The sequence below is a fragment of the Penicillium griseofulvum genome (assembly GCF_001561935.1).
Source record: "Penicillium griseofulvum strain PG3 chromosome Unknown contig_84, whole genome shotgun sequence".
NCBI lineage: Eukaryota > Fungi > Ascomycota > Eurotiomycetes > Eurotiales > Aspergillaceae > Penicillium > Penicillium griseofulvum.
In genome coordinates, this window is record NW_024467475.1 from 383,892 (window position 1) to 394,756 (window position 10,865).

The 10,865-nt window shown below is 48.8% G+C and overlaps 4 protein-coding genes across 4 annotated transcripts; 3 read left to right on the forward strand and 1 right to left on the reverse strand.

The window, feature by feature from the left end:
• Nucleotides 1–20: 20 nt before the first annotated feature.
• PGRI_046980 (uncharacterized protein) lies at nt 21–1,352 on the forward strand (the record flags this gene model as incomplete). Its single annotated transcript, XM_040792411.1, has 1 exon — nt 21–1,352. One exon carries the CDS (start codon nt 21–23, stop codon nt 1,350–1,352), a length of 1,332 nt encoding a protein of 443 aa, XP_040644378.1.
• Nucleotides 1,353–4,427: 3,075 nt separating this feature from the next.
• PGRI_046990 (putative cell wall protein) lies at nt 4,428–6,359 on the forward strand (the record flags this gene model as incomplete). The annotated part of the gene is made up of 1 exon (XM_040792412.1): nt 4,428–6,359. The coding sequence occupies one exon, from the start codon at nt 4,428–4,430 to the stop codon at nt 6,357–6,359; it is 1,932 nt and encodes a 643-aa protein (XP_040644379.1).
• Nucleotides 6,360–7,004: 645 nt separating this feature from the next.
• Nucleotides 7,005–8,773, reverse strand: PGRI_047000 (PWI domain-containing protein; the record flags this gene model as incomplete). Its single annotated transcript, XM_040792413.1, has 7 exons — nt 7,005–7,130; nt 7,281–7,518; nt 7,593–8,116; nt 8,154–8,231; nt 8,281–8,451; nt 8,514–8,604; nt 8,670–8,773. The coding sequence occupies 7 exons, from the start codon at nt 8,771–8,773 to the stop codon at nt 7,005–7,007; spliced, it is 1,332 nt and encodes a 443-aa protein (XP_040644380.1).
• A 946-nt stretch (nt 8,774–9,719) lies between these two features.
• On the forward strand, nt 9,720–10,091 carry PGRI_047010 (uncharacterized protein; the record flags this gene model as incomplete). Its single annotated transcript, XM_040792414.1, has 2 exons — nt 9,720–10,022; nt 10,077–10,091. 2 exons carry the CDS (start codon nt 9,720–9,722, stop codon nt 10,089–10,091), a joined length of 318 nt encoding a protein of 105 aa, XP_040644381.1.
• Nucleotides 10,092–10,865: the final 774 nt, after the last annotated feature.

Sequence of the window (10,865 nt, forward strand, 5' to 3'; positions counted from 1 at the left end):
CAAATTTCGAACCTTGCAGCATGCCAAGATCTATCTCAAATTGTGATCATACGGTTGTCTGTTTGTCCTCTTCTCCTCATGCTGCCATCGCAGGGTTCACCAGACAAAGCCAACGGCAACGTCTGGCTGCGATCAAAGCAGACAATAGAAGCTTTCCACGAGAAGACAAACTCTTCCTTGAAGAAGACAATAGAGCCTTTCCTGCCCCTTTGTTGCTGCCTGGAGATGATCTTGCAGGAGACACAGAAAACCCCCAGAGCTTTCAACAATGGCTACATGGAGAACACCGTAATCCGATAACTGCAAAGCAAAAGACAGTCTATGTCGTTCCATCCCCACAAGTTGACCCAAGCGTTGACTTCATGCGAACATGGATTACGCCAGAATGTTCAAACAATAAGAATTCCATAAAGACTCCTAGCACGAAGGACGTCCAGGACTATCTGACTGCCTTCTATCACGGTCTTCCTGTGAAGCTGATGCCGCCATCTACCTTTCGGTTTGTTCCATGGGAAGAGCCCAAAAGAAGACCTCGTAAAAATACAGGGCAACAATACCTGGGTCTTGAATCCGGCGATGAGTGCGTGCGGATACGTTCGCGTACCTTGTCAAACGGGGTATATGGGGGCCAAGTCAATCTAGACGATCTTCTCGATGCTGCCATTAGCATTCTACCAAAAGATGCATACGCTCTCTTGATGCTTGTGGACTTCGATCTCTACGAGGATGACGAGGACGAGTTTGTATGTGGCCGTGCATACGGAGGCAGTCGTGTTGCAGTGGTATCCACTGCAAGATACAACCCCATACTGGATACCATGCAAGACGTCGAACGCGTCCATGCATGGCCTGCATCGCACTGTGGGAAGTACATGACTGCATGTGCTACGGCAGAACCAAGTTCCAAGAGACAGAAAAGATCTTCGGTGAATAGTCGAGGATCACGCAATTCGACTTCAGAGCTAAACGGGCCTGTAGAGGATGCTGTATCAGTCTACCGCTCCCTCCCAGATCTGAATTCATCGCCTTCGTTACTGTCTGCACTCTGGTTGGGTCGTGTTTGTCGGACGGCGAGCCATGAATTGGGTCACTGCTTCGGTATTGCCCATTGCGTGTACTACGCATGCTCAATGCAAGGCACCGCGTCTATCAGCGAGGATGCAAGACAGCCGCCTTATCTCTGTCCGATCGATCTGGCCAAGATTCTTTGTGCCACTTCAGCGTCTGCGTCTGAGCGATATCGGGCTCTTCTGGCGTTTTGTGAACGGCCGAGTAATCGTGATACCCATTTCTTCGGACCATTCGCTACTTGGATCCAAAGTAGACTAGGTCAGATCGAGGACTCGGCTTGAGTTTCTCTTTCGAATCGGTTGGGATGTTGAAACATAAGTTGTTTCACGAAGTCGATGTTACTCCCAAGTTAGGGCTTTGATAAAGTTGGTCGAGAACCATGGAACGAGAAGGTTCTGATAATTCTGAAACTCTTGGCATCCAAATTTTTACGATTTCATGTGACATTGACCTCTCTTTCAACTCCCGAAACACCCGACTTGAATGTTCTTAATTTAGTAAAACTATAATTACTGTGTATAGGTTTTTATATTCACCAGCGGAAGGGATTGGGTTGCGAGTAAACAGTATATCGGAGTATGAATGTTCCAATTAGAAAGATTTGATCGCAGCAGGAAGAAACACTGGTACCTGTTTTTTTTTTTCACCTCTGGTGTAGTTCGTGTGCCTTCAGACATTCCCATAGTTGGTAGTTGGAGTAATCCCAACAAACATGTGGGTCGGGAAACTTCCGGGTAGGAAAAGATCCCTTTTTTCCCAAGCGTGTTCATGATCTTGAATCTCAAGTTTCATGAGAATCTGGGACTGTTTGAGGATGTCTTGTTTTCGGCCCACAGAAGTTCGGATAATGCGGCATAAAAATTATAACTTTTGGTGCGATCTTGCCGTCAACTGGTGGGTCATTAGCCCTGCAGTTGGGGAAAACAAAAATAGCAACTGTTTCAAAAAGAGTGATAATCCCGATGCACCGATCTAATCATTGTGATTCAAGTTCGAACATGTTCGGACCTTTAAGGTCAAACATCCGAGGGGAAGTGGGGAATAGAACACCTCGATATGAGAGATCTAAAAAAGCAAAAAGAGCAGGTTCGGTTTAACGGTTTTCTTTGTAGCTAAAAGATCAAGTACCACATAGTATACGGAGTATGGAGTTCTGAGATCGTTCTCGTTCCGTAGACTTGTAGCCGAGGCGTTAGACTAGTTGAACTTTATGGTATTTGAGTGCTTTGTGTGATGAAATAGTATTATTCTGTGTATATCGTATCGTATTCCATATCTTATTATTTAGGCTATGTTGGTGGAAGTATGTTGTAGAATTATTGTACAGAGTAGGATCAGGGGGCTCAGAGACGAAAATACGTCTTTTAGCTTCTCTTTCGAAACCCGAAGAATCTTCCTGCATTTCCAAAATTTGTTTTTCCTTTCGGCTATTTTGTCCGATATAGCTATAAAGATGTCTTGGATTGTCGGGCAGTTGCAGCTGTAGCTGCAACTAGAGATGAGAAACTGCATGTAGTCCCACACGTTATAAATCAGCCCATTTACAATCTCCAAAGGGGAAGTTGAGAGGCCATCACATGCGCAGTGCTCGTGGGGCTTTTCCGCGTGGAGTGAGACATTGCAGATCACTACACTTCCTTGACATCGTACTCGGTACGGAGTACAGAGTAGACGGGGTATATAATTCTCCAACTATTTTAGTCTGTTTCAATTCTTTGCACGGTCTCAAGGTCCAAAACGAACTGGTTCCCGCATTGGGTGATGGTTCTTGGCAACTTTTAGTGTCGTTTTAGAAGAGTTAACTAGTTTGTGGAGAAACTGAAAGAGAAGCTTAATGGTTAGAATTCTATTGAATCCATTTTAACAGCCCCCTTATCGTCCATTTTCCTTTCCTTAACGGAGTAACCAGAAGAACATCCAACTAAACAGAGTTCAACGACCTAGTACTCCGTACGGAGTAGTCTAAGGGATAATACTCCACCCAGTCTCTCACTCCTAGCGCATTCTGATATTATATAACATAATCTATAATAAATTATTCTTATTTGGCAACCAAGTGGAGATTTTTCCAATGCGCGAACTGCATAACTTCATATCTTGTTATTCCAAGCCCGACTAAGTAGCGCCTCGACTAGTGCTGGAGCCTAGATGCTCCTATCCTTGTTTTTGTGCTGTGTCGAGCTCTGTCTCAAGCTCTAGAACATCAGTTTCAACAGCCAATCTTGGTTCTATGGAGTATTATTTTCCAATATTTTGGTTTAAAAGCACAATTTGTAACTTATTCACTCACCTGTACAGAATACTTTAGTCCCTATCGCATTGTAGTCTGTAGATTATTATAAGTTCTTCCTTACAAAGAGCAGACCGAAAATTCAGTTGGTGGCTGACAGGTGCCCACTCCCTCAACCTTGGAATGACCTGGAATGACCTTAATTGATAGGTTTTTACGGAGTAACAGAATTGGACCTGTCCATCTTTACCTGATATGGTCAAGAGCGTGCATAATATGTGCCTGGGCTAAGTCTCCAGGGCTGTGGGATATAGACTTCTAACGGGCCACTCGGAATGCCGCATACACTTCTTATGACATTTAGGTACTTGGATTTAGAGGGATTGGGTGAATTACATCGTAAATCGTTCGACTACAATATAGTTCAATTTGTGGAGATAGAAAGGGGTTGACTCCAGTTGATACAAAAAATTGCATAAACATCTCAACCGTCAATGTTGATCCCTACCGCGTGATGATCCGCAATGATTGTTTCCCCTTATGACTTGACTTTCTTTTCTTTTTCATTCTTTATTTCCCATTTTAATCTTCGGCATCTTCCAATTCCCAAATGAAGTTACTTCAACCCGGATGGAGTACTCCGTACGGAGTAGTTGAGATCCAGATTATCCTATGAGAATTTGATACCATTCTCCCTGACCAAGAATAGCTCGGATGATCCACAATGCGGTAATTCAACTGTCGTCTCTTACTGGCAGTCACGATCCACCTGGCCGTGAAAGATCCATGTCTCCGTCTCATCCCTGGGGCCTAAGGGGGTCGATAGCTCCAAATGTGGACCTGGAGACGGACTAACAAAGTACTGTGTAGAAGTCTGTTCCGATGTGGCTTGAATGCCCACAAGCCTCCCGGGTCACAGTTGATCAGGGGTATATAAACAATGGCGATCACCTCTTTGCCGGATCTTCAATCGGTCAACTGTCTTTTTCTCTTCTCTTTCTACCAGTCTATCGTTAATTGTTTTGGCGGCTTGTGCCTGCCTGTCCAATCTCTCGCTTCTGTTCATCTTTAGAAGTCTTTATACTCCCAATTTCGACCTATACACTCGTTAATACAACAACTCAACATGCGTTCTTCTCTCGTCCTGCTCGCCGGTGTGGTGGGCTCGGCTCTCGCCTACCCTACTGATTTGGCCGTTGAACGCCGTACCCTTGGTCTCCTCGGTGAGCTCCTTGGGGATATAACTGTCGACGTAACTGCCATCCTTGGCGATGTCCTTGATAGCCACTCCTCCGGTAATCTTCTTGCTGGCCTGACTGCTGAGGCTGCTGCCGCTCTCGAGGGTGGTGCTCTCGGCTGCAAGTCCGGTGCCATTGACCACAAGGCTAAGGCCGCCCTCAAGCTCTGGTTGCTCTTCCACGCTGATCTTGACGTCTCCCTCAAGAAGTCACTGATCTCGTGGTGTGAGGGCAACGAGGAGCTCGTCCTCTCCGCAGACGTCCTGGCTGCTCTGTCCGTGTACATCCCCGCATGTGCCGACATCGCTGCCAAGGGCCAGCTTTACGTGACTATTGACGGTATCTTTGAAGCCTCCAGCCTCGAGTCTGCTCTCGTCTTGAGTGTTGGCGCTCAAGCTTCCCTGTCCGCATGGATCCAGGCCAAGCTTGATCTTGACCTGGCTGTCAAAGTCGGTCTGAATGTCTGCGCCGCGGGTGGTGTTATCGGCAGTCTGTCAGCGGACATCAAGGCTTCCCTTCTTGCTTGGATCAACAGCGAGGACTGTGACCTCAGTGCTCACCTCAAGGTTTCAGTCCTTGCCTGGATCAACGGCCATGCTGGTGGCGACCTTGTTGAGATTGGTGCTCTTGCTGAGACCGCTCTCTCTACCATCTCCGTTGGTGCTTCCGTCGGTGTGCACATCGAGGAGTCTGGTATCCTGTCTGCTGGTGGCCAGGCCTCCCTGATCGCTTTCCTGGGTCTTGATCTCTCTGCCGATCTCGCTGCTGATGTTAAGCTCGCTCTCGAGGCATGCGCCAAGGGCGAGCTTGCCGTCGGCGTGGACCTTGACATCCGCACCAAGCTCGCCATCTGGCTCGCCAGCGCTGACTGCTCTCTGGGCGTTGAGCTCAAGGCTGTTGTCCTCCTTTGGTTGTCCTTCGCTGTCGAGGCTGATGCTTCCGTTTCGGTCGGCCTTGTTGGTGGCCTGCTTGGCGATGTCACCGATCTCCTGACCGGATCCCTCCTTACCGGTCTCAGCGTTGACCTCCGTGGTGCCCTTTCCCTCTGTGCTGCCGGCGGTAGCCTCACTGGCCTGAGCTTCGACGCTCGTGCTGAGCTCGCTGCCTTCCTTGGTGGCTGCACTTCCATTGACATCGATATCAGCATCCAGATCATTATCCTCCAGTGGTTCACCGGCTGCAACATCCCCGGCGCCCCATCTGGCCCTGCCTCGTCTTCTGTTCCCAGCCTTCCCTCCAGCACTCCCTACCTGCCCGGCACCACCGCTGTGCCTTCCGGTCCCGGTTCCTCTGTCTCTGTATCCATTCCCGCCGGCACCCCCGTCCCCAGTGTCCCCGCTGCTACTACCACCCCCTGTGACACCGAGACCTCTCAGATCGTCGGCTCTACCGTGATTCCCGGCGGCCCTAACAGCTCCGCCTCCACCACCGTCTCCGTCCCCAATGTCACCGGCACAGTCCCTGCTCCCACTGGATCTGTCCCTAGCGGCTCCACTGCCACCAGCACCCCATGTGACACCGAGACCTCGGAGATTATCAACTCCACTGTGATTCCTGGCGGCCCCAACGTGTCCCACTCCACGACCGTCTCGGTCCCTGTGCCCACTGGCACCGGCCCTGCGCCCTCTAACCCGGCTGCCACCACCCCCTGTGAGACCGAGACCTCCGAGATCATCAACTCGACCGTGATCCCCGGTGTTCCAACTCCTTCCGGCCCCGTCCCTACCAGTCCTCCTGCTATGTCCTCCGGTGGTGACTCTGGATCCGGTACAGTCACTATCACCAAGACTGTGACCGCCACCGTCTGCGGCTGCGAGTAAAGCAGGCAACATACTTAAGACATAATCTTCAGCCATGACATGACCCCAGGAGGTCTCATATATAATTTCCTTCAACTTTGTTGATTTCCTCTCTTTACTCCTTCATGACAAGATGATTTTTCGACACGTGGGATGCCAATGTGGATGCCCATGCTCAAGATACCCGTTCATCCCACATCCTGTGATCTGTTGTCTCTCCAGAGTCTCTGTAGATATCTAATTCTAATCATAATCTGCTTGTGTGGAGATTGAGGGACCCTGTTCGTGTATATCCCATATATATCTCATGTTCCTGTGTATGGTTCTGTATTCACCTGGACGTGAACAGAGCGTATCCCTGCGTATATCGACATCCTAAAGATCCGTTAATTGATTTGAGTATAGATATCTTGTTTCCCTTCAATGCACCTTGGTGCCATGTTTACGCTTTTAAGACAATTCTGGCGATATGTCGTCGATCTTCAAATCTGAACTGAAAAGTTATGATTTTATTTTTTTTTTTTTTAAAAAAAAGAAAGAGTTAGTTGAATTGTTACAGAGTACATGTACATCGCTAAAACACACACATTTCGCTGGCATAAATCTCAAAGTTCAAGTCACACACGGTCAGTGTCAATCCCTCCTACTGGTTTCTGCTGCTCTCGTTTAGTCCTGCTTTGGCTGTGAGGCACTTCCCGGCTTTTCGGAGCGACGCATGGCAAGGCATCTCTCACGAAGTAATTTTAGACGAAATTCGGTTGAATTCACCCACTCAGAAAGCCTTTTCTTGGTCTGAGTATTGTTAGTATCCAACTCAAAACAGGAAATTGAGAAACAACATGACATGTGAAATTTGAGACGAACATTAAGTAGGAATTGAATCTGGGTGGTAAAGAATACAGGCTGTAATTGGACCAGGAATCTCAATTCTCAATGACCAACCTGCTGGGCATCTTTTGTTTTTGTCTCACTGTCATCAGCTTTCGACGGGGGTCGGCTGGAGTCCTCGTTCTCATCAGCCATCTTGCGTCGTTTCTCATCAGGGTTGTAAATTTCCATAGAGCGGCGCCGCTTAACGTCAATGTCCTTGGGACTGCGGCTACGGCTACGGCTCCGACCACCGCTGGGGCTGCGGCGTCGACGGCTCTCATTATGATCACGTGTACCGGCACTGTCAGGACTGCGGCTCAAGCGACGAGAATCGCGGTCTCGGGCATAGTGACCAGATGAGCGGCGGGAAATCGCGGAAGATACGGAGTTGAGGGAGTCTGCCCGGCGCCGGTCACGGTGAGGCGACGAGGATACACTGCGGCTGCGAGAGACGGAGCTTCGTCGGCGGCGGTCTCCTCTGGGGGAACGTGAGCGAGGGGAACGGTTGCGGGAAATGGGTCTTGCTTTAACACGGTCACCGTAGTCCGGACTGCTACGTCTTCTAGTTCCTCCGCGGTTGCGTCGCTCGCGAGATACTGAGTTGCTTGGGGAACGGGGACGGCGTTCGCGTCGCCTGTGGCGTGGCTCGTCGCGGTCTCGGCGAGATGGTGACAATCGCTTTGGGGACCGAGATGGAGAACGGGTACCGTGGGGAGATCTAGATGGACGGCGGCCGCGACGACTACCAGATGGCACGTAGGAGTCGAAGTCACGTCGAGATGGTGGTTCGCGGAATTTGTCTCGGCTGCGGTCTCGGCTGCGGTCTCGATCTCCAGGAGGCGAAGGTCGTCTGTTGAAGTCTCGTCCTCCGAATCGACCTCCACGGCTCCCGCGATCACCGCCTCTTCCTCCACGTCCGTGGTCTGGTCGTTCGCGCCGTCTCACGTCGTCCAACTCTCGTTCGCGGTTTTGGTCTTGCTCCCTTTGGCGTCGGAGTGCTTCGGCAGCTTTTTCGGCCTCAAGCTATATCGTTATATGATTAGAAAATATCCGAGATTGAAGGCACGCTTACAATCACCTTCTCTTGTATGAGTTCAAGCTTCTTAGCCTCTAAGAGCTCCTTCGGAACGCCCTGTGGATTGGCCTGGCCACTTAGACACAACGACCACAGCTCTTGGCAGAACTTGGGGGTATCTTTGTCTAGGAATCCGGTGAGTTGGATTTGGAGAGATTTGATATCGGGCTAGAACCAGAACCAGGTGTCAGCAAACTAGGGTCGATACGCTAGATATCGGGCTAACGAACGTAGCGTGGTCCCTCCAGATGAGCAAAACAGAGCTCGATAACGACATCATCCTCGTTTCCCAATATCTTGGAGATTTGACTTGCGATCCACCTACAGTGGGGGAAAAAGCAATGTCAGTCGGAGATACCGAAAAAACGCCGGGGAAAGTCACTTACTTCTTCATAACCTCAATATTAACCTTGGTCATATCCACCTTCTTATTGAACTCAGGGGGGAACTTAGTCCGCCTCATGAGCTTGGCATCCACACTAGACGCCATTTTTGCAATAATCTGAGGTGAGGGTAGGAAGGAAGGTTTATGTTGAATAAACGCGAGATAGATACCGCGGTGACCAAACTGCATTCATGGTTGTTCGCGAACGCCGTAGCTGGTCGCCTGACTCCTAAGGCGTCGAAGTCGCCAGTTGCCCAGGCGGTCCAACGTATACCAGATTATGTTAGAGAAAGGGGTACCACTACTTTCTAGTGTCTATAATTCTAAAAACGCGATTGTTCGTCTTTTTAAACGTGATACTAAGAACTTACTAATAATAAGCTCTAAATCATTTAAAATAGAATATTACCTTAGAGATAAGGCCTAGAAATATAGGCAAAACGAAAAGTAATTAAAAAGATAGAAAAGGGATGGTTCAACTTTACTTAGTACTGTACCTAGATTCTTAGCATGTTTGTACTGCCTGGGGCCCATTAGGACCCCACTGAAGCCTAGTGGGCTTCTACCCTAGGCCCATAGCCCACCGGTGGGCCTAAGGACCGGGCCCAAAGCCGGGTTGGGTTGGGTTGGGCCCTGGCAGTCGAGTCCTGTACTATTCGGGCAGTAGCGAGCTACCGAACCAGAGCACCCGAGTGACCGAGACACCAAACATCCACGGAGCCCGAGCCAATCAATCTGTAGGAGTCGATACCGGAAATCGGATACTGGGAACTGTTGTCACCATGCAGATATGTTGTAGATCATTGCTAGGCTGGTGCGGAGGTCTACTCGGAGCCTTGTCCTCGCAGAATTGTCCCCACAGCTTCAGCCTTGTCTCCGTAGCCTCAGCCTTGCCCCCATAGCCTTGCCTCTATCATTATTCACGCTCCTGACAAAAGCTTTGTACTTCTGTCAAGCCAAAACATATAAATATCTCGCCTTTGTCCTCCAAAGTAGAAGAACTATCCATATCTTCAAAACAAACAGCCCTCATCATATCATTTCCATCACAATGCGTATCTCCAGCCTCGCCGTCCTCCTCTCCGCCGCCTTCTCAGCCTCGGCCTACTGGGATATCTCCTATTACACCGATGCCAACTGCAAAACCCTGACTGGCGAGGAAAGTCTTGATAAGCCAGTCAGCTGTCAGAACTTTGATAGCAGCGTTGCTATCAAATCAGTCGACGTTGCCAGCAATGGCTACACCCTGACCGCATATGTTGGAAAGGACTGCAAGGGTGAAGGATATTCCCTCCAGGATGGAAAGTGTGCCAAGGGTGGTTCGAAGAACTATCCCGAGTTCCGTTCTTTCGAGGTTAGTATCTAGGAACGCTTACTGGGGAAGGTGGACTGTCTAACAACTTCACAGGTCCCGAAGCTTTGATTTATGGATGGGCTGGTTCAAGAAATTCACCTTTGTATGTAAGATATAGCTGCTTGCTATTGACTTTGGGTCAAACGTATCTTCCATAACACTGTATGGTATTGGCACGAGAAACGCACATATTAGAGCCTCGTTTTGAATGAATCTTCATGCTGGCTTCCAATGATGACCGGGTACTTTATTGCAATATATGGAGGTGTATTTCTTAGGCCCTAGAGTTTTGAGAGAGACCCGATGTATTAATGAATAAATATTTCCCAAGGTTATGGCAATGCAAATGCCATCTGGCTATGTAAGATAACTCATATGTAAACATCTTACGCACCACATCACCCATAGTTCTGACCTGCATCCTCCCCTGTGCACCAGTCATCTTCCCAACAAAGAGAAAATAAGGTACGAAAAGCCACCGGTACAGATTTCAACCTTAATAAATAGTTTCTAACATTATATTATTTTTGATAGGCAGTGTTCTATATCGTTTTTAATAATGTAAACTCCGTTTATTTTTAGTTAACGAACCCGATGTCTCCTTGAAGTGATCTGAGTACACGTCCAAAATCTCCTATACCTAGACAGTAATCGGGATAAGACGCTGCATCCTGTCGACGACAAGACACATACTCGTCGTAGAAACGTATATGTGAATACTCCGGTTCAGTAATCACGAATCACCCACAGCTGAACGTACCCGTCCTTACTACCTCGTCCCTCCGCATCCCATCAAGTCGGAAATGGCTACGATGTGCCTTCACGACTGTATCAAATGCATGA